General features: G+C 41.0%; 2 protein-coding genes across 3 annotated transcripts in view; one reads left to right on the forward strand and one right to left on the reverse strand.

Moving 5' to 3' along the window:
• dhx36 (DEAH (Asp-Glu-Ala-His) box polypeptide 36) overlaps positions 1 to 15,555 on the forward strand; it is a 27,734-nt gene extending 12,179 nt beyond the window's left edge. Inside the window, exons 13-26 of the mRNA XM_017424725.3 lie at positions 2,061 to 2,148; positions 2,912 to 2,967; positions 3,067 to 3,131; positions 3,668 to 3,811; positions 4,185 to 4,302; positions 5,100 to 5,198; positions 6,186 to 6,359; positions 6,513 to 6,599; positions 6,716 to 6,799; positions 6,892 to 6,991; positions 7,097 to 7,187; positions 9,708 to 9,828; positions 13,057 to 13,209; positions 13,312 to 15,555. Coding sequence (XP_017280214.1) covers positions 2,061 to 2,148; positions 2,912 to 2,967; positions 3,067 to 3,131; positions 3,668 to 3,811; positions 4,185 to 4,302; positions 5,100 to 5,198; positions 6,186 to 6,359; positions 6,513 to 6,599; positions 6,716 to 6,799; positions 6,892 to 6,991; positions 7,097 to 7,187; positions 9,708 to 9,828; positions 13,057 to 13,209; positions 13,312 to 13,545 — 1,614 coding nt within the window. The 3' untranslated portion in view covers positions 13,546 to 15,555. The remainder of the gene's footprint in view (positions 1 to 2,060; positions 2,149 to 2,911; positions 2,968 to 3,066; positions 3,132 to 3,667; positions 3,812 to 4,184; positions 4,303 to 5,099; positions 5,199 to 6,185; positions 6,360 to 6,512; positions 6,600 to 6,715; positions 6,800 to 6,891; positions 6,992 to 7,096; positions 7,188 to 9,707; positions 9,829 to 13,056; positions 13,210 to 13,311) is intronic.
• Positions 14,546 to 23,095, reverse strand: part of LOC108240928 (rho guanine nucleotide exchange factor 26) — a 28,635-nt gene continuing 20,085 nt past the window's right edge. For both annotated transcript variants that reach the window (XM_037974102.1, XM_017424726.3), the window contains exons 13-15: positions 17,781 to 17,851; positions 17,483 to 17,584; positions 14,546 to 16,060 (exon numbers count right to left, since the gene is read on the reverse strand). In XM_037974102.1, the coding sequence (XP_037830030.1) occupies positions 15,918 to 16,060; positions 17,483 to 17,584; positions 17,781 to 17,851 (316 nt within the window). In that variant the 3' untranslated portion in view covers positions 14,546 to 15,917. The remainder of the gene's footprint in view (positions 16,061 to 17,482; positions 17,585 to 17,780; positions 17,852 to 23,095) is intronic.

Raw genomic sequence — 23,095 nt, forward strand, 5'->3', positions numbered from 1 at the left:
ATGACACGGATCCTGGCAGCAAATGTGTGCTAATGAGTGATCGAACAGATGCTCTCCCTCCGCGTGGTCGTTTCCTTTTTTTCTCCTGCCAGTTCTCGTCAAGTTTCCTCCTTTTATGTCAGCATCATATCGGCGCTCCGTTTGCAGAATGTCAGAATGGCGACGCTCAGTGCGGCTTATTGTCAATATTGAGAGGAGAATAATGAAGGAGAGGACAACTTTTGCACATCAGTCCCAGAAATGAGAGACAGGATGTAACATGAACGCAGTTAGCTTCGTTGTATTTATTTATTTATTCATTTTAATGAAATGGAACTGATTTTATTATTCACGTACGTTTGCGTAAAACGTATACAGGAGGGGAGGAGAACGAGGAGCGACTAACTCAGACGGACAGAGTTATTACCTTTTCCTATATGAAGCCATAACTCCATCAGTCACAGCAACACTCAGCCACCGGAGCAGCTGATTCGCCGTGGCATTGTCAGACGGCTGAGCGCGAACCGACTTATTTGCCACGACGGCGTCCCGAAGCAAGAATACAGTCCGTCTGTCAGGCCTTCGACCGTGATGATTGGTTAATTATATCAAAGTGGTCTATGATTAGCCACAAAGGGGCCGACATGCAGGCTGTAATGACTGCCTGCGAGGTGCAGCTCTGTACGGAGGTGGATGTGTGTGTGTCTGTGTGTGTGTTGCCAAATAGCAGGCTGACACTACACAGCTTACCCTACTTTTTTTTTTATTATTATTATTATTATTTTCTCCCTGAATTTATCAGTTTGTTTGTGTGCTGCGTGTGTGTAATTATATATTTGTGTCATACTGTAACTGCCTCGTGAACACACACACAGTCCCCAGTGGGCGCGGGTGTTTGATCGTTCATCGTAATTGGGTTTAATTAAAACGCATGAATACTCACGGCTCCGAAGCTACTTCTTGTCTGAACTTCATCTCCTTTTCATTTCTCCCAGGTAATGATTAACTGTTCTGTTTTAAAATAGGGGGGTTATGTTTAGCCTGCTTAATTTCATTCTAAGAATAATAATTCTTTGAAAGTAGTTTTTATGCAGTGGAAAGATTTTGCTCAGGTTTCTCAAAATTTGTAATATTTTTCAGTTCTGTTTTTTTATTTTCTTGTAACCCCCCCCCCTTTCACATAGAAAGTGGTGGGCACAGCTTGCCGCCCTGTGGGCCATGTCCAAGTTTAAATATTTCAAACTTGTGCACAGCACGCAGAACTGCCACCACAGCGCGTTCAATCAAATGGAATCACACACACACAGAGTGAAGTTTGTGTGTGGAATCTCACTCAGATTCACTTGATGTTTTCCTGTTTAAAAACCCATCCGCTGCAGTTTTCAGTTAAAGAATTCTCCTTTTGGAAAGCTGCGACTAAAATCCTCTTCAGAACTTCACATAAATCAGTCTGAGCCCGTTAGTTGCCAATGAAATCACTTTACGTGTCCAGATCCGACTCTCCCTGTGGTTCGTTCCTGCAGCTGTTCAGCTGTTCTTGTGAGATGTTTGTGCCTGACAATAATTTCTACCTACATACAAAGAAAAACACTTGACTCTCTGTTTAAAAGATAATGTCTTTCACTTTTACAACTGCCCAATCTAGATGTAGTTTTGATTTTTGTACCAGATGGGCTGCCATGTTATCCATTTGCAGGCCCTGGAAAATGATGTGCAGAGATTTTTTCTCACACAGGGTTATCATTAAAATCTTGTTTTCTAAGCTAGCATTGGTTTACTCATGTTTCTCCACAAGGCTAATAGGTTTTTGCTTTTCCTCTGCTGCTGTGGAGCAAAAGCTGCCTTGTTGTGGAGAAACTGTGCCGTCCTAATGATGCTGGCGACACGTTCCGGGGCACTTTGTGTGGCTGAATGTGGAGGATGGGAGCTGTGGGCAAGTCGTTTCTGTTTGACTCGGCTCACTTCCTCCAAGGACTCGGGCACCTTGTTCATCTGTTGGTGTAATAGTTATTTGTTACCGTCAGCAGTTTGTATTCCACCCCCCACCCCATGCTCATGATGATACATCATTTCTTTGGCAGGAAGGTGCTATCTTGGTCTTCCTGCCAGGTTGGGACAACATCAGCACTCTCAATGACCTGCTAACGGCTCAGCAGATGTTCCGATCAGGTAGGAAAGGCTTGGTTTTTTATTTTTTCTATATTACAGTCTGCTTTACTGCAAAACCTAGAAAGTACGTACAGTAGACGATCAACTCAAGGATGATCTCTTGGCCCTTTGTTGGGTTTCTGCTGGATTTTTTCCTGCTTCAGACACGAGGATAGAACAGAAAATAAGCGAAATGTAGCCAAAGTTCAAAGAAGAACTTTGAGAGCCTAAAGGAACTTTGAATTTTGCCGTGAGCCTTGCCATCTTTAAAAGAAAACACACATGTCTGGCTCGTTGGAAGCAAAACATGAAACATTTAAAGAACTAGCATTCTCCGTCTGCTGCCTTTCAGAGTTTTTTAAATTAAGATCATCATGTCTTGAAAAAAAGTTCTAGCCAGGTGAGCTTTAGCCTTTTTGGTCAAATCTTAAAAATAACATTAAAAAATAACATTACGCCCTATTGCACACAATATATAAGAGCTTCTGCAGTCTGTTGGTGCTTGGAGAATGTCTTTGGAATGACTCTCACTTACTGCTACACAAAAGTTTAGCTCAATATCTGTAAAACTGACTTTATCAGAGACATTTTTTGTACTAAAGTTGATTAGCTTTGGTAGCCATTTCAAATCAAGTTGGCTTTCAAAGTTATTCAGTTATAGATGTATATCCATAGACAGACAAACACACACACAGGGAGTTACATTATCGCTCGCATTTTAGCAGTAATGGCGGTAATGTTTTGCTAACTGGAGCTCTGTTTGACTTTTTCTGTTGCATTTCAGACAATTTTGTTATCATCCCTCTGCACTCACTCATGCCCACTGTTAATCAGACGCAGGTCAGTATTCTCCTGTATTTATCTGACCATCTCTCTGTGTCCAACATTTTTATTTTTTTTTATGTCAGAGATGTCATCTAACTTTTCAAATCCTCTCAGGTCTTCAAAAGACCTCCACCTGGAGTCAGAAAGATTGTGATTGCTACTAACATTGCAGAGACCAGGTGAGTATGTGTTTGTGTGTGAGTTTAAAGGCTTCTTTTAAATCAAGCCTTTTTAGCAGCTGTTTCGCTTGTAAAATAAAGAAAATATTAATTAAAAGAGTAGTTTTCCTAATATGCATAAATGCTGTGTGTGTTTGCCAGTAAAATGCAGCAGTTTCAAGTCATTATGAGGAAAAGCAGATTTGAAACTAATTAGCATACATTACTTGGATTGATTACAAATGCTGGCACATTGGCTTGGATATGAAATTCTCAACAGGCAATTTGTTAATGGATTTCCAAAGACCCGCCACTCTCACACAAGCTGAGCAAATGAAGACGCCGCCTCACCCCAAATTACTCCACTAAATGTAGACTGCAACTCATATCAAAGGGTTACCATTAAGCATTTTACTGCTGAGTGATTGAGTTTAAGTTTCTTAACTTAATCTACTTGACTGACCCCTTTGAAGTGTGTTTGGGGGTTTGTTTTCTTTTTTTTTGTGTCTCAACTCCATTTTGTTCTGCTTGTCTAACTTCCCCTCCTCGTCTCGCAGCATCACCATAGACGATGTTGTTTATGTGATCGATGGAGGCAAGATTAAGGAGACCAACTTTGACACCAACAACAACATCAGCACGATGACAGCCGAGTGGGTCAGCTTGGCCAATGCCAAGCAGAGGAAAGGACGCGCAGGCAGGTTCGTTCGTGTCACAGTCATGTCCGAAATGAGAAGCGCTTTAAAAACATGCCTCTGGGTACGTTTCCTTCTCTTTGGCATCCAAGCTTCCTGTCACCGTTTTCCTTCGTCCCACGCCTCGCCGTTTTGTCGCCTACAGACGCGGAAAGAGTTAAAAGTTCAGTCCCTCCCAGGTCACTTCCAGTTTGTGACTCGAAACGCCCGTTCTGTTAGATGCTCTGACATCAAAGTGCAGCGAGGCCCAATTAGCAGGAGCTGCTTACTGCGCACAGTTTCATCCCACTGATTTTTTTCAAATTAAACCCTTGTCACAGGACTGGTCTAACATGTAATCTTTTTTTTTCTCTCTCTCTCTCTCTCTACATATATCCAGAGTGCAGCCAGGAAAGTGCTACCACCTGTACAACGGGCTCAGGGCCAGCCTGCTAGATGCCTATCAATTACCTGAAATTATGAGAACGCCGCTGGAGGAGCTCTGCCTGCAGATAAAGGTTGTGTGGAAGGGGGAGAAAGGGAGATGCAGCCTGTCAGAAGGGTGAAAGATTGGTTTTGGCTCCGGGGTTGAGATGAGGATGGGATTGGTCCAAATGAGTTGGAGTGAAGGAGGGGGGGGGGGTCTGCGAGGAGCAAAGGCAGTGCAGGATTTTGCATCCCAGGCTGACTCGGAGCCCTTGTTCTCCTGCTCTTTTTCTCTTTTTCAGAACAATATAATCACTTCTCATTCTCATATATGAACAGCTGTCTTTTTTTCCTTTGGCACACCCCTCCTCCTTGTCTTTTTTTAAATCCTCAGAAAATGGGCGCTAATGGAACACAAAGCCAAAGTTCATCCAGTTTTAGTGTTTGCAGAGATCATGCTCGTCAGTGACTTTATTGTATGTGCTTTCCAGCGTGAGTCTTCCACCAGCTCGGTTTAATCTATTTGAGTACGTGTTTAATGCAGTTGGATTTTTTTTCTTTTTTAAGATGGTGGGTGAGAGGTGGACTAATGCATCACGTCGGCCTTTAAAGTGAGAGAAACACTTCCAACATGTTGGACTCTGAGCTGAATCTCTAATGCGCAGACACTCCAACATCACCCCTTTTGTCGTCTGAAGAGTGGAAATGTGGTTGCTTCTTTCCGCTTTGGTTTGGACAATTAAAACGTCTGGTTTTTTTAACGTGGAAACGAACGCACTCACAGAAACGGCTCTTATCTTCCAGAAGCATGTGAAGGTGTTTTCATTGGTGTTTTCTTTCAGAAATATGACGATTCTAACATGATGAAATGTGATTGTACACCATCTAGATTTTGAAGCTGGGATCCATAGGTCAATTTTTGGAGAAAGCCCTGGACCCTCCCTCTAAGAAGGCCGTGGCCCTCGCCATCAAAAACCTCACAGACCTGGTAGGGCAGAAAAGAAATCATTTGTCATGTTTCGAGATGGGGTTCTAGATTTAATGATGCAAAACTGCAACTAATAAGTCAGCAATCTGGCAAATTTTTCTTTAATTCTTCTATGTTTTTATTTCTTTGTAATTTAACAAAATTGTAGGATGCCCCTGTTCATTTGGCTTAAAGTTTTATTTAGTTTGGATGATTATTTATTCCTAAATGCTAATCTTATGTTCATTTTACTCACTAAGCTTTATTGTGCTACTGCTTTTGACTTTTCAATGAATTTGTCAGATTTAATATAATTTAGATATTTTGTTTTAACTCTGTGTTACTTTGTTTCTTTTACTGTTAATTTTTAATTCCATTTATTAGAATATTTTTATTTATTTACAATTCAAATAGCTACTTTTGATGTTTCCTTATTAATAACATTTCATGTCCTCAGTTCCTTTGGTTCTTTTGTATTGAAATCATTATTGTTTAGACTTTTTTAAATGTATCATTGTGTTAACTTAATTTGCTTAGTAGTTGTGGATTTGTTTGCTTGGTTGTAATCAGCTGTAAAGCACTTTGTGTTACACTCTGCTGTAAGAAAAGTGCTTTATAAATGTTGACGGATTGATTAAAATTATTGAACTACTGATTATTTAAAACTTAAGTTAATGTAAGATCATCTGTTTTTAACAACTAATTGTCTGGGATTTCAAATGGAGTAACAATCACCAAAAACAAAACAGAGAAGTATCAAACCTTGATATCTGATAAAATGTTTAAATAGATTTTGTATTTATTTTCATTTAATCAGGTTAGTATTAGTGTCTCACCTTTAATGATGTGATTCTATCAAGCTTATTTCAACTATTTTTAACTTCAAGTGTTACCAAGATACAAAAAATATAAGTATAAACGAGTAATTTCACTTTGAGTTAAAGAATGGATACTGTTCAAAAACACAGAATGCTGAGCTGAAACCATTTTGTGACCCTGTTGTGTTAGAACGCCCTGGACCACACGGAGAACCTGACGGCGCTGGGTTTCCACCTGGCCCGTCTGCCTGTGGAGCCTCACATCGGCAAACTCATCCTGTTCGGAGCCCTGTTGGGATGCCTCGACCCTGTACTCACCATCGCCGCTTCGCTCAGCTTCAAAGACCCTTTCTTCATCCCCCTGGTAGGGGTGCAGAATTCACAGACATGAAAGCTTACATCAGCAACACACACACACACACACACACACGTCAGCTCACGTTGCTCCATTCTAACATCTGACTCTTTTTGTTTGTCTTGCATATTAAAAAGTTATTTTTATTCGTTCGTCTTTAAGGGCAAAGAAAAGATGGCAGACATGAGAAGGAGAGTTCTGTCCAGAAACTCTAAAAGTGACCACCTCACTATTGTCAACGCCGTCACGGTAAACAGAAACCACAGCACTGGCTCTGGCTTTTTTTTTTTTTTTTTTTTTTTTTTTTTTTTTACTGTCTTTCCTGAGTGACTTGTTTCTGTTTGGATTTGTCGTGCACCGGCCAGGGCTGGGAGGAAGCCAAACGACGCGGCGCCAGGTCTGAGAAGGACTACTGCTGGGACAACTTCCTGTCCGCCAACACGCTCCAGGTGAGTCGGGCTGATGCCAACCGATGGCGTCCGTCTGAAAAATAAAATACAACTTTTTACTATGGAAGAATTTGTCCTTTTTATTGATTTAGATGCTGCACAACATGAAGGGTCAGTTTGCCGAGCACCTCATGCACACAGGCTTTGTCAGCAGCAGTGACCCCAAAGACCCCACATCCAATATCAACTCAGGTAACAAAGAAATGACTTCCTCTTCTGATTGTCTTGTGGATCAGACGAGCGTTCTGTGGATCAGCACTCATCAGATTTCTCTCCCCTTGTCACGTCTTCTCTCAGATAATGAGAAGTTAATCAAAGCAGTGATTGTAGCAGGACTCTACCCCAAAGTGGCCATGATCAGACCGTCTTTCAGCAAAAAGAGACCTGGGTGAGTCTGTTTGTTCGTAAATCACAAGATACAGAGGTGGATATTTTCTTGTCTCTCTCTCAGCTGAAAGACAAAAAACCCCTCGCATTGCAATCGTTTATCAGACCTCTCTGTGAGAGTTCTGTAAGGGTCCTGTGACAGTTACCTGCAGCTGTGCCGACCGTATTAGGAAAACTGTCAAAAGGCAGTTTTGCAGCTTGAGATCAATGCAGTCATCACGGAGTGGCCCTCAGGCAGCTGTCAGGGGGAGCAGCTGTGACCTGTGTGCAGAGGATTGATGGCAGGGACAATGTCAGTTTTATTCATTCAGCACATTTTAGGCCCCCCCAAAAAAAACGTAACACGCCAAACAAAGGAAGCCCATAGAGACGCTTGCTTTTGTCTGTCTCTGTCAGTTCTCATCTTCACATTAAACTTCCCATATCGGTAAGATTTAATGTCTGCACAACAGCTCTGCAAATGTAATGATTTAATTGCTCGACTCGTCAGTTTTTGTTCTGTATCCAAATCAAACTGCTGTCTGGTGCATTCAGCTCGTTCTCTGCAGCCGACCGGTCGCTTCCGTCTGGCTGACACACAAAAGTTTGGAACATGGTGTTACTTTAATGTTAGCAATGAATCCTTTTTTTTTCCTCCATGGCAGGATGACAGGAGGCATTTGAAAAGAATTATAATAACAAGCTAAAAGCATCTAATTGGATTATTTCTGAAGCTACCCGGTGATTTGAAAACAAATTATATCCCCTTTTCAGTCCGTTTTTCTTTTTACACAACTAAGAACACAGTGTGCGAATACAGACACACACACACACACACATTCACACGCATAGTAGATATTCTCATAATAAATATTTTGCAGCATTAAAACATCCAATATTTCAAAAATTGGTACAGAATGAGCACAGCTCAGATTTATATTTATATACAAGATAAATGTAGCTACTTTGACATCAGCTACAGATTTTAGGACGTTTTAAGGTTTAAAATTTTAGCAATTTACCATGTCATGGTTTATTTTTTAAAATTTTTCTCAGACTTGACATGTAGCTATTAAAATACACATTCACTAAATAACCCGTCCTAAACTGTCACCTTTTTGCTGTTAAGTTGTTCAGTTAATTTTTACACAATGAATCTTAAATGGACGCAGCTTATTCTGCAGATTCAGAGTATTTTGATTGTCGGCTGTAAGTGTTAACCTGGAGCACAGGTGAGTGGTGGGAGACAGAAGTCTGACCTCACAACAGCTTGACATTTCCAAAATGAGGTGGTAATATCGACTGATTTATCCTTTTTTCTCTAAATATTCAATGAGTCCTTGAAATATCCATTATATTGTTCCACAAACTATCAGTGCTGACTGCAAATTTCTTATTCTGAGTGATTAAAACATCTGTTCATAAATGAATTTTACTCTCTAAGAGGCCAAATTTTTAATTGTTTTAAAAGTTTTTATAGGTTTTTGTCAGCTGATGTAAAGTGTTGAGCAGAGGTTTGAGTGTTTTCAAGATGAACTGACCTTTAAGGCTTTAAACCTCAAGTTAAACCTTTTATCCAACTTTTTTTTTTAGTTAAATCTGTGCATTTTCCTCCCCAAAATCCTTTACCAAGGTTTGAGAGTTTAATCATCTTGTTTCACCTGTGGCTTCTGTACTGTCATCATTAAGAAGGACTAAGTAAGAGCATAAAACTTATAATTCCATGAATTATATTGTAAAAGTCAGCAGGAGCAAGCTTCCACTGCTGCCTACGAAGCTGAACAAATTGAATTTATTGTATAGATTATTCATACTTCAGGCTCGTTTTGGAGCTCAGAAAACTAATCACAGGGAAAATGAATTAAAATCAGTCATTAAATTCTGAAGGAAAATGTTGGGCTATCTGTAAAAAGTAAAAAAAAAAAAAAAAAAGAAAAACTTTAAAGGTCCAAGCTGAAGGTTTTGGCTTGGCTGCTGATTAAAATAAGATCAAAACTATGTGGACAGAGAAGCAGAGGATACGTGTTCTCATTACTAAGAAAAATCACAGAATTTCAATCTTTTCGCTGCAAACAAGGACCGCTCCAGAAAGCTCCTAAATGCTGCCAGATGAGCTGCTGCCAAATGCACCGTGAACACCGTTTCATTTATTCAAACTCTGAAGGAAGGAAGAATAAAAACTCTGGAAATCAACTCATCTTTTACTGGTGATGACAACCATTTCCAGGGATGCCAGAACTTTAAAATACTGTTGTATGTTTCAACTTCAGTTGTAGAGCTTTTTTTAAAAAAAATAAAACTAACTCTAAGTGTTTTTGTTTACAACAGTTGGTGAGGGAAAAGAAAATATTAAAAAAATAGTTTTTTGTTTCCATCTTGGCTAACGAGATGCATTTTTAGCTGACACCAAATTCCTTTTTTCTTAAAGTCTATATTAATCGTAGATGTAACAGGATAATGTTTATTTCTCATAATTTGAGGTGGTGTTTGGAATGTACGATTACTAGGCTTCCCAGCATTTATTCCTCTCCTCTTTTTTTAGGGTGAAGGTGTACACCCAGGCTGATGGAAAGGTGTGTATCCACCCAAAATCTGTCAACGCTGAAGAGAATGATTTCAACTACACGTGGCTCATTTATCACCTAAAGATGAGAACAAGCAGCGTAAGTAAACCCAGAGGATTGGGGGTGTGTTATGTTTCAACACTGGCACGAGTGGGCTTTGAATTTATTTAGTTAAATTGTGCCTTTAGCCATTTTTGCACATACTGTAGCTTTTAGTCCTGAGATGTTCTAAAGATTCTTCGGGTCAATAGTGGCAAATCTGGAGCTTATAGTGGAAAATCGAGGCGTGAAAGCATGTGTGTGTTTTTCTCATCCCCTTACTTGTTGCTTTAAGATTGGCTAAGTTAAAACATGTACTGTAATTTCCGGACTATAAGCCGCTACTTTTTGCACAAGCTTCGAACCTGCGACTTATAGTCCGGTGCGGCTTTTTCAATGGATTTTTCATGATTTTTGTGATATCGTAAGAGGATTTGTTTTGGTTCGTTCCGCTGTTTTACGGCACTACTTTGCCTGGCGGAAGGGCATGTGATCAGACACACAGTCACGGGGGAAAAGAGTGGCATGCTGGTCATAAAACCTCTTATGATATCGCAAAAATCATGAAAAATCCATAGAAAAGCCGCACCGGACGATAAGCTGCAGGGTTCAAAGCTTGTGCAAAAAGTAGCGGCTTAAAGTCTGGTGCGGCTAATGTATGAACAAAACAGGATTTTCCCCTAATTTTAGCGGCAAATATTCAGGTGCGCCTTGTAGTCCGGAAAATACGGTAGTATTAATAGGATCAACTTTCGAAGGAAGCTCATCTGTTGTTCCCAAGGGTTAAGAAAACGCACCGGCTTCCTTGTGGTCATGCTCTTCCTCCTGTGCTCTGTATACAGTTGCTCCACTGTAAATTTCCAACTGACGGAGATCTTCTCCCGTCCTGAAACACGTGTTTGATTTGCTAAAACAGACCAAACTGTTGCATGTCCTCCTGGACATGCAGCAGTTTCCATGTGTAAAGAAAAAAATGGATTTGGGGATTTAAAACGGGCCCCTCTGCTGGACGCCTGTGAGTGGATAGAAAGTACCAGTGGCTAAAGGTTGGCGATGATGCCACACCAGTTTTGCACTTAATGAATATTTGATTAAAACACTACCTTTCAACTCCCTCTCAAAGGCTCTTGTGCTTCAAAGCTTCCAGACACAATGTAAGAGGTGGCTGTGGGGTCAAACTGGTCGATGCTGTTTCAGCCCTGACTGCAGTGCTCTCGCTCTTCCCTTTTTCTTTTTTTTATTTTATTCACAGCCCTTTTCAGACTTTCCCTTCAATACATCATCTTTGTTTTGTTTTGTTTTTTTTGTACCGTCTTCTTATGTGAGTGCTTCTGGAGGAAAACACCTTTTTCATTGCCTCTCTAATAGCTGCCTCCGCCTTTTGTTTTCCTCCTTTCTGCCTCTGGCTTGACGCAGGAAGGTATTTGTGCAGTATTTTATTTTTGTTTTCACCACACTGAAACGCTCTCTGTGCACAGTGCTGCACTTCTGCGCTCATGAAGTAAGATATTTAGAGAATGTGGGAATCTCAAGGTTATTTGCTCACGCGGAGAGAAGGGAGCAGAGAGAAAACGGGGGGGATGACGTTAAACGTCATCTCCTCTGATGCACGTTAAACTTTCATGGAGTAAATACAGTCGTCCTTGATCTCTCGTCGCTTTTGTTCTCATCTCCTGAACGGTGACGCTAAATTTGACTGTTTCTGCTTTTTGTTGGTTCTGTTTGACGTTTGTCTTTTACCTCACTGCCACCAGGTGCCTGCGCAAAGAATCCTGTGAAAGTGTTTGGTTTTTTTTTAAGATAACTTGGCCTAAAATGACGTCTAGATATGAAACAGCACTGTATAGATAAAATTGAATAGATATGAATAACATGATTACCAATTATTATGCATGTTCCTGTCAAAACTACCTGAAATGAAACAAGCATTCAGTGAAGATTTGCACGTCGCCCGCCACCTTGCATCCCAAAGTTTTCAACAAAGATGTTACACAATCTGTTGGCACTCTCAACAACCACCACACTGAACCTTTAGCTCAATATCTGTAAAAATGACTGAGGTGTTGTCGGGTTAAATGTTTGCTAAGGTCTTTTAGCTGTGGCAGCCATCTTGAATTTGGTTGACTTCAAATGTTAGCTTTAGATGTACATTCAGTGATTACTTCCTGAGAGTTTCAAAACAATCTGTCCAGTGGTTTGTGAGATATTTTGCTAACAGTTATTAGTATCACACACCTTTCAAGGTGGCGTGTTGATAAAAGGATATATTACATCATGTACTACAAATTGTGGTTTGGAGTAAACTTACTGTCTTAGCAGCGTTTTTTTCCACCTGCTTGGTTTGTGCTGGTTTAAATTGCCTCAGCCTTGCAGGGGAGAGTGTGAGGTTTTAGGGAAGGTCTAAAGGTGCATCATTAAAGAGAAAAGAGTGTGCTGGAGTTTTAACTCGGAACAAATCAAGAGCACTACTGTCAACAAGACAGAGGTTTTAAAGAGACATTTTGTAATGGTCAGTAATTGATTAATTTTAAAGCTGTACCAATTAGAGGATTGCAATATTAGGAAAATACTCAAATGTAATTATTTTGAATATTGTGGTAATGATATAAGTTGAGATCAACCCATTTTTCCTCATTCTTCTTTTTTTTAATTATTCTGTCCACTTTATGTAAATCCAGTTTTGTTTGATGTTTGTCTTTCACCTTTATTTTTTACCTGACTGCCCACCAGGAAATGTAAGTCTAGTGTGGATATCATGGGTAGTGTAGATCTACCTGAATGACAAAATGTGTTATCAGAATGCATCACATGAATGCTTAGCACTTGGAATAAAATACTCTACCTTTTTTTTTGTTTTGTTTTTTCTCAGTCCAAGCATTTTTCTCTCAATGTTGATATTTCACACATTGATCCTGCAATAATAATGCATTTTTTTAAATGTTTTACCAAGTATGACATCTAGTCAGAAGATTCATATTCATTTTGGGTATGATTAGGCAAACTGCTCTCATCAGCAGCTGTCAGGAAAGCATGGGAAATGGACGGAGGAGAGTGTAACACATTAGGGAGATTCACAGATGGGGCAAGATGACATTTCTCCTAACACCAGAGGCACCAAAACACATTTCAAACTGGCACATCCTCTCCTCACTAATGGGACACTTTCAGTCCACACCACAGAGTAGCTGTCGGACACAATGTGTCATAATGATGTCGCCGCCTGTCACAGAACGTGTTAACCTGTTGTAATATTCCCGTGCGCTAGCGGCTTCTCCTCCCTCCCCTCAGATCTTCCTGTACGACTGCACGGAAGTGTCTCCGTTCTCGCTGCTGTTCTTCGGAGGGGACATCACCATCCAGAAAGACGAGGGCCAGGAGACCATCGCGGTGGACCAGTGGATCGTCTTCAGATCCCCGGCACGCATCGCTCACCTTGTTAAGGTATGCGAAGCACCCGCTCAAATCAGCTGCTCTGCCTTGTTGATTTTTACCGAATCCTGATTTTTTTTTTAATTCATTTATTTATTTAATTGTTTACTACAGAGTTTAAAGAAAGAGCTGGACTCACTGTTAGAAGAGAAAATCAGCAACCCAGCTCCCGTGGACTGGAACAACCGTCAGTCCAAAGACTGTGCCGTCATCACAGCCATCATAGACCTCATCACCACCCAGGAGAAGCCCACAGGCGGCAGTAAAGATTACGGCAGGCCGTGGGCGTCTTCCTCAAGAGAAAAACACATTTACTTCAAAGACGAAGATGATGACGACGATGATTAGAAGCAGCCAGACGTTTGGCGGGCGTTGGAGAAGAGGCATTGCAATGACGGATTGCACCTTTAGACACGTGTTTGTTTAAATATTTATGATAAACGGACGGCATCCTTGATGGATTTTCTTGGTTTAAACGTTAGCACTCCTTGGGAGATGCTGAAGATAAACATAGAAGGCGAAAGTACTAAAAAAAATAAGCTTTGTTTTTTTTTTATCATTTATTTTTTGAAGACCACTAATTATATACTTGGTTGCCTTTTTTATGTTTGAAAATGTCTCACTTTTTTTCAAGCAATGCCCCTAAAGGAAGAGTTCAGAGATTTTGAAGTGGGGTTCTGTGACAAGGTATAAAAAATTAATGACTTGTGTTACAAATGGCTCCTTGAACGATCTCAGTTTGGAGAAACATAGTTTTAATTCTGACTGGACTGATGGCTAAGGTCCTAAAACTTCAAAAATCTCCTATCAAACTCAGATTTATAAATGTTTACATCACTATTTGTTTCACATTCTGTCAGAAATACAATATTCCTCCAGGAAGTGCCCCTTGTCCCTGCTTAGATTAGCTGCTAGCTTGTCAGTCTGGTCAGAATTCAACTAATTTCTCTAAACTGAGGCTGCTCAAGAGATATCTACAACAGGTAGGAATTGTTCACAAAATTTTTTTTACAGAAACCCTCTTTAGAAGTTCAGAATTCTCCTTTTAGTTGATTTTGCAATAATAATAATAATAAAAGAATTGCATTGCTTAGCTTCATCTGTCTCATGAGGTTTAGGATTAAAAAAAATGTTCCTCAGCCTGAAATACAGCCTCCTTCATGATGGATGACCATGAACTGTTATGATATTTGAGAAAGTATCTGGAAAGTATTTGCTATTATTTCCATGCTACTTCTCAAAATGTGTTGATAGTTCAACTAGTCAAATGCAGAAATAAAATAACTATTGTATTTGATTCAGCAATAATTCACATGAAATGATTGATCAGTAAAGATATACAACAAAGTCCAAGTAATTAAGCTTTTATTAACAGGAGCTGATTACAACACAAGGATATGTTTTTATAACTACTCGTATTTACTAAAATATTAGTGTTTTACATATTTACATTTACATACCCGGTTTACAGTAATTACAAAAAGAGAAACTGAAATAAGAGTTCAGATGAGTTTTATCAAATAGCTCATTCTCCCTGAGTTCAAATGCAAAGCTGAGATTTTGGAGACTCCGTCCTGCAGCTTCTTTCTGCTTCTTTCTGCCAAACCGAGGTTTGTGTAGTCTGAATAGTTAGTGGTTGTCATCTGGTTTGGTTCCAGAGCTGTGGGCTTGATAAATTGTGTTATCACCATCTTCTGGTTGAGCCATTTATTTCATTTAGCTGGGCAACACTTAAATAGATGACTCATGCTGGACAGTCGCATTAAAAGCGGGTCCAGGTGGGGTCGCCCGTCTGTGCTGCTCTCACCGTCAGCAGACACATTAATTTCTTTAACATCACGTGTTTTTAAAGTCTGTGATTTCTGGCCGTCCCAGTCGCTGTACAGACAGAGAGAATACTTGAGATACACGAGTCTGATTCATGACGGCGGCAATAAGAGCCGACAAACGGCAAGTTGGAGTGCAGCTACTCGGCCCTTCTTAGCTCAGAAGATCACTCGTCCCTGATGACTATCATTTGTAATAATTGCCCAATCAATTACGAGCGGTGTCACATAACCATCCTCAGAATCTCACTTGCCATCGGAGGTTGCTGAAACAATCATGGGGGGGGGTTGTACACTGTTAAAGAGCTGCCAATCGTGCCTTATTATCACTTGAACAATCAACGTCTTGGTGGTCGCACCGTTCCTGGTGACGCGTCTCATCACGTGGCCCTCGTGCCTCGTTAACGGAGCGCGCACCAGGCCGCTGTCGAATTCTCACTAATTGGTCTACTTTACCTCCCACAGAGGAGCTGTACTCATTAGACTTCACATCATTTATGAAGAATATGCTTAGGAAAAAAAAAAAAAAAAACACATTTACAAAACTTCCCGCAGACAGTGGTGATGTGGCAGGGCGTTGAAAGCTATGGCTTTTGTTGCGGGGTGTGAAGTGACGTCCCTTTTTTTACACCGACACCAATCACTAATTAGGAAAACTGTCCTCCTTCCTCTGAGTTCCTGCTAAAACAGTCAGAAACTCTGACAGGTGATTGGTGTTTAGCGGATGCTGAGCAGGATTGTGGCGAACAAATGGATCCTTGAAGGCAAGTCACGGCTGAACTCATTTGTCAGAGTTCGGTGCTTGAAAAAAAAAAAGGAAAAAAAAAGCGGCCCACTGAAGTGTTAAAGGATCACCGTCAGCCTGTGAAAGCCCTCTTCCAGCTGATTGTCTCGTCACACGTTCGTCTCCAGCCCCTGCAGGCGATCCATCCTCTGCATGTTGCGCTCGATTGTGGCCTGGCACGTGATCTTCTCGGCACACTCGGATGGAAACCATCCCCACTCTCCATCACGCAGTCGTTCGCCTTCGTACCAGCCTGCGAGGAGAAATGTTGCATCATACAGTGCTTGGAGAAAGTATTTGCCCCATTACATGTATGCAGTTTTCAAATAATTTCTTTTATTTAGGGAAAATAGCTGTATAAACCAACTTGGCTCTATGTAAACAAGGTAATTTGTAAACCATGAATTAGCTGTTTTTTGGGGGGGGTTCAGGTTTTATTTATTTATTTTGGAATGCTGAGTTTTATGTCACTAGCCACACACAGGCCTGATTATTGCCAGGGCTGTAAAATTAAGGAATCACCTACATAGAGGCATTATTCACAAATGTAAACATGGAGCGGTGGTGAACCTTCCCAGGAGTGGCCAGCTGACTACAATTACTCCTAGAGCACGTCAACGACTCATCCAGGAGGTCCCAAAAGAACCCAGAACAACATCTAAAGCCTCAGTTAAGGTCAGAGTTCACAACTCGACAATAAGAAAGAGATGAAGAGCAGAAATAGCATCCATGGGAGACTTCCGAGGCTAAAACCACTGCTAAGGAAAAAAAGAAAAACACTCACAAAGGCCAATCTCACATTTGCCAAGAAACATCTTAATGACCCCCAAGACTTCTGGAAAAAGATTCTATGGACTGATGAGACAAAAGAGGGACGTACTGGAAGGTGCGTGTCTCGTTACACCTGATGGAAAACTAACACTGTATTTTCATAAAGAACGTCACGGAGCGTCGCTGACGGTGGTGGTAGGGTAGGGGTCTGGAGCTGCTTTGCTACGTCGGGACCTAGGCAACTGTGAATTCTGCTCTCTACCTGAAAATCCTGAAGGGGAACGTCAGGACAACGATCCGAACAACAGCGGCAAAATTCCTCCACAACAATGTGAAGGACTCGCTGCCGGTTATCGAAAACGCTCGATTGTTGTTGCCGCCAAGGGTGGCACGACCAGTAATTACAGTAGATTTAGGGGGCAATTACTTTCTCACGTGGGGCCAGGTTTTAAAACTGCATTTTGTATTTACTCTTGATATCTTAGTCACATATTAACATTGGTTTGATAAACTGAAATGTATAAGTGTGACAAAGAAAAGCAAAAGCAGAAGAAATTTGTAAGGAAGTGAATACTTTTTCACAGCCCTGTACCTTTACTGTGGGCTCATAGTTTTCATGAGGTCTGTTTCTTTAGCACAAAAACAAAAGAAGAGCCAGTTGCTATGGCCACCAAAACTAAAATTCCCTTTAGCTTCCATATTTTTTGGAGTACGTTGCTGTAAAACTTTAAACATTAGGTTGATTATGCAAAAGAGATAGGTGGTAAAAAGGAGTGGAGAGTGAGTGAAAGTGCATGATGAAAGGAGGCGGCTGAGGGGAGAATGTGGGAAAATTAGAGGAATATTTAAAAAGAAAAAAGCTGCAGGGAGAGCATGAGAGAATACCAAAACTTAATGTACTTACCATCCACAAGCTGCGAGACCAAAACCACATCAGCCATCTGCAGAGACATCTCATCTGGCTGCTTCGCCGTGTACGTTCTGATCGCCTCCACCTGGATAATGTCTGGGAAAAAAAACCAGAACGCAGCGCAATAAGTCATTTCAGGTGAGTTAAACAAAATATCCTAACTGAATAGAGGCGAATCGCAGTAATAAAGAGTTGTTTCCCTACATAGCCACTAGATGGAGCAGTGAGCTAAATAAAGAAGAGCAAGGGAGGCCTTAAAGCCTGAGTTTAATACAGTTTGTTTTGAACTTACTGGTTCTGTCATGACTCTTCTTATTGTTGACATTCTGTCCCAGTGCACTGATCCATCGAGCGCGCTCATTCCTGAGAAACACATTCACAGCTTTATTAAACTTCTGGCAATAAAAATGCCTCGACTATTGAAACATTTTTATTTAAGAAAAAAACAGCTGCAAAGGACAACACCTGCGCAGGCTATTGAGGTATAAAGATCGTTTTGTCGTCTTGCAATCCCTCCCTGCTTTCTGTCCCCACTCGGCGAGAGAACAGAGGAGTGTTTTCATCAAGAGAGAACAGAGAAAAAAAACGGGCACAAAGGCCGATTCTCAGCAGAGGACAAACCTGCTTGAGCGTTTGTCTGTGATTCATGGGAAACAAAAAGGGTGGAGCCGCGCAGGTCAGATTCCCTGAAACTGGATATCATCTCACCTGTTCTGAAGGACTCAGAAAGACTAAGAGGCTGAGGGAAGCGGGGGGCATAAATAGAGAGGGGGCGAAGGGGTTCAGGAAATGAACCAGAGCGGCTTTATGGAGGCCCTCCGTGGCCACGAACAATATGAGAGCTGGCTGTGTGGGTCTTTAATGGACCCTCGCAGGCTGGACCAATGAGTCAGACCTCGTTATTGCATTCCCGTCGTACACACATAACATTCTGATCCCTTTCAGGTCACAACGACTGCTAAAGACTGCAACATATCACCCTGCAAGAGCTAAATTAACTAAAATTACTGTGGATGTACAATTAATTGAATACATTTAAAAATGCATGAGACCTCCAGTGAGCTCAGATTATTAAATCATAGAATGGTAAAAAGTGACCTTTGGATTTAAATGATACATAATATGGTCTATTAAAACCTACTGGACCAGTCTTCTACGTGTTTGATAACACCACTGTCATTTTGGGTCATAGTCCAGAGGAAACACTCAGCCTACTTAAACACTGAAGACTGATGTTTGACAACTGTGGCTTTCCTTCCTGTCCTTATTTTGTCTTCATTGCAAACAAAAAGGAAACTGCTCTTCCTCCTTTTGTTCCTGATGAAAGAATGGCCAATAAAACAAAGGCAGTGTTCAAATTGTACATTTATCATCTTATTCAGCCCAAATCTGATGCGACTGACCACTCGGGTTTGCAGTTTTTGACACGGTGCATATTGTGTGCAGAGATTTACAGAACACTCATCTGGCATGAATCCATGGCCCCCTCTAAATGTTTTTGTTTTCACTTACCGAGACAAGCCTGACCTGCAGCCTAAACAGAATGAAATCTTTATGCATTACATTTCTCATAACTAAGCTACTCAATGGATCGAAATAAATAAATCTAAATCAATAAATTATCCTCAAACAAAAATAAACTGGAGTGGAATTTCACAGACTTATAAAGTTTAATGAAGAGCCTTGCTAGAAACCTGGTGCAAAAAAAATGTGCCAAAAAGGAAGTCCTGCAGTGTGTAAGCCCTTTTTTTTGTTTCTTTTTCTATTTGACGGCAACTGCCAATATTCTGAACATGAATGCATGCGAGTTTTGTTCAAGTAGTTCATGGAAAAGCAGAAACATGGTGGTTCAAAAGAGAAATTCTGGAAGGATCTCGATGAAGTGATGAGAGAGCGGTGATTGGAGCAGATCTGAATGGGCATGTTGGTGAAGGAAACAGAGGAGACAAAGAAGTGACAGGCAGGTTTTGTGTCAAGGAAAGGAACTAGGATGGACAGATGGATTTTGCCAAGAGGATGGAAATAGCTGCGATATGGATAAGATATCCTCACTACAGCAGGACTATGGTGATGGACAGACTAACAGATGAGGTCAGGCAGGATTATGTTTGCAGATGGCATTATGATCTGTGGTGAGAACAGGGAACAGGTGGAAGAGAACCTGGAGAGGTGGAGGTATGCACTTAAAAGACGAGGGATGGAAGTCAGCAAGACAGAGTACATGTGTGTGAATGAGAGGGAGGCAGGAGGAACAGTGAGGCTAAAAGGAGCAGAAGTCACAAAGGTGCAGGACTTCAAGTACTTAGGGTCGACTGTCCAGGAGGACGGGGAGTGTGGTAAAGAGGAGGTGAAGAAGAGAGTCTAGGTAGGATGGACCATACAACATAGCTGGTCCCACCACTGACAAAAAGACAGGAGACAGAATGGGAAGTGGCAGAGCTGAAGATGTTCAGGTTCTCCTTGGGAGTGGCAAGGATGGATAGGATTGGGAACGAGGTCATCACAGGTACAGCGCAGGTTGAAGGACTGGGAGATAAAGTCAGAGAGGCCAGACTGAGATGGTTTGGACATGTGCAGAGGAGGGACTGTGGGTATATTGGTAGAAGAAATATTGGAAAAAGACAAAGAGGAAGACCAAACAGGAGATATAGGGATGCAGTTAGAGAGGACATGGAGGTAGTTGGAGTGAGGACAGAGGACACAGAAGACAGAGTTAGATGGAGGAGGATGATTCACTGTGGCGACTCCTGAAAAGGAAACAGCCGAAAGAAGAAGGAAAGCCACTATATAAGTGTGGGTCCTTTACTATTTATCTACCACCCAGGCTTTGTTTTATGTGACTGTCTTGTTGGAAGGTGTTTGATAATTTATTCCAGAACTGTAGTCCTTTTGTATACAAATATGTCAATTTGTGACAGACAGAACACAATAGTTTTTATTTTTACTTTAAATCAAAGCTTGGCACGAGTGGAACAATTTGAGGCTAGACTGCAGATGTGGTTCACTGGATTTCATAGAAAACAACACGCTTTGGTACTTTCAGTTCTAATTTTAATAAATTCCTAACATTGACCAGAGCTTCTTGCTGGAGGAGGCAGCTGTTAGTTGTAACTCTGAACAGCTGACCCTGCACGCCAACATTCAAATGCATGCGCATATAACAAACCGTCGTGGCAGGTTGCCTTGCCGTGCGAAAACAGCTGAAACACTTAAACATGCAGAGCATCAGTAGAGTGTTTGTGAGATGCATTTAGGCTTGTTAGGTATTTGAACGCTGCCTGCACAAATCGCAGGTGCCCTCTTCCCCTCTGAATGACTGCTGGCCTGTGGAAAATAAGGCTATTCATTGTAAAGCTTCCTCTGGCTTTTAACCATTCATCCTAAAGAACAAAAGTCTGCCGTGATTCATAAATCCGCTGTGAAAGGTTCAGGTTTCACCTCTGAGAAGGCGAGAGACTCAAAAAAAAAAAAAAGATTCTTTCACACGAGCAGATAAAGAGTGATGACAGTCTCTCTCTAACCTTCCTTCCTTCCTCTGACAACTGGTTTCCATCTCTGCTTCTCCCTCTCGCTCTCTGTCTCTTCCCTCCAATCAGTTTGTTTACTCCCAGCCGAACGCCTCGCCTGTTTTGGCCTCCCACAGAATGCGACCCGTGAACAAAACACACGGCACGTCTCTGCAGTCGGGGAAACTCCCAGGCAGAGGGAACAATTCCCATCTGCAGCTTTCACATCACTATATAAACAAAAACAGACATGGGTGGAAGAGCCATCAAAAACAATGCAGAGTGCCCAACAGAGGTTCAGACTCCCTCCTCTGATAGTAGCGGTTATATAATGTGCGCTGCTTTTTGTCAGAGCCGAATATCTGACTAACGGCTCTGTTTTGCTGCAGACGTCTATAGCAGTTCTGTTCCAAGAGACAGACGCTATTCACAGACTCCGGACTGGACGCAGAGCCAGGGTCATGAGGAAGACGTGTCGACATGCAAACATGGAACAAAGACACAGAAGAGAAGAAAAAGAATCCCTATTCTAAAGACAGCTACACAGAGATGTCTGAGCCATCTCCGGTCCAGCTGGCTGAGTGAATTCCTGTCACCTCACACCATGTATAGGATCAACAGTCACCCAGATAGTTTAACGTTTCTGAGACCATGAACAAGAATACACAGATACAAGTAGGACAGAAACTTTAAAAGCTAAGAAATAGAAGTGAAAGCAGAAACAGCCACACTGAACAAACCAAAAATATTTCCATCGCTACAGTCTCATTTCCAAAAAAACAAACCTGCCCTCAGTCCGAATGTGAGGAATTTCACTTTGGAACTTTAGCTGAACTGAAAGTCAGCGCTGAAGGGAACAGTACTGACTTAGGTGTAAATGTAAGAACAACCTGTTTTTAAAATGTAATACTTTTTGGTTTTCCATACAAAATATTTTTCACTCATTAAAAGTTTAATTCTGCACAGGCCTGCATTCCTAATATTACCCAGCAAAATCAAATCAGCTCACTGACACGTACGGCTCCAAACTAAAATACAAAAAACTGAAGCTATGTTTTTTTCTTGACAGATGGCTTTTAAATGTCTCATCATGTAACAATACGAGTTCCACTACATCATTTGTGTTTGGAATGTCTTCTAAAAAAAGAAAATATGGACGTTCCTCCTTTATCTTTATTACTCTAGTCTGACTGGTTAGTCCAGGTCACCTGATCAGAAACCCCAGATACTATTTTCGATCATTTCTGTTGAAATTCACAACTTGAGACAGTGTTTACGTATGTTATGTTGCGTTTTTACTGTCCTTACAACTGTATGCCAATTTATTTTACTCTGCCGAATTATGTTGAAATTACAAGGCTGTATTTAGCTTTGAAGAAATACAACAAATACATTTAATAAACAGCTGTTTCCTTATTTGTTCCAACAAGGCGTAACATATTTGGTCTGAAACCTTGAACAGAAATTTAACTGACATCAATACAATACTAATTTCATCAAAGAATTATGGAGAATATTTGCTTCTTTTCATATTTTGTATTAATGAACAGTCAAACAGTCAAGAAAAAATAAACATTTTAGTGCCTTGTATGAGAGGATATGAATATAAATAAGGATCAAACTTGAGTTTTGGAATGCTGACTTAAAGATCTTTTAAATTATGCAGGAAAACTGGTAGAAATTGTCATTTTTAAACATTTCTGGCAACTAATAAATTAGGCTGACTCTTTATTTGAGTCACCAGGACAGATTGGTTTTAAAACATAAATTTGATAAGGCAAATGTAAAGGTGCCTAAACTTTTTCAGGACACCTAACAAGACTTTTTTATATATGTCTCTTAGTTGTAGCCATCTTCAGTGAGCCTGAGTGAGGCCTTTGGTTATGTGTCCGATCTGCTCCATTTAACTCCTAACAAGGCTGCTGATACACTTCATACTGTGTCACGGTGGGTTTAGGTCACTAAATTGGGACGAATGAATGAAGGAAAGGGAAAATAGTCCCTGGTCATCAAAAACAAAGAGCAACCACAGGCTGCTCTCTAAAAGATGAGACAAGGCGGTGAGGAAGGATCAGGGGAGGAGCAGAAGCAGAACGGGGGG

The sequence above is a fragment of the Kryptolebias marmoratus genome, linkage group LG2, assembly GCF_001649575.2.
Source record: "Kryptolebias marmoratus isolate JLee-2015 linkage group LG2, ASM164957v2, whole genome shotgun sequence".
NCBI lineage: Eukaryota > Metazoa > Chordata > Actinopteri > Cyprinodontiformes > Rivulidae > Kryptolebias > Kryptolebias marmoratus.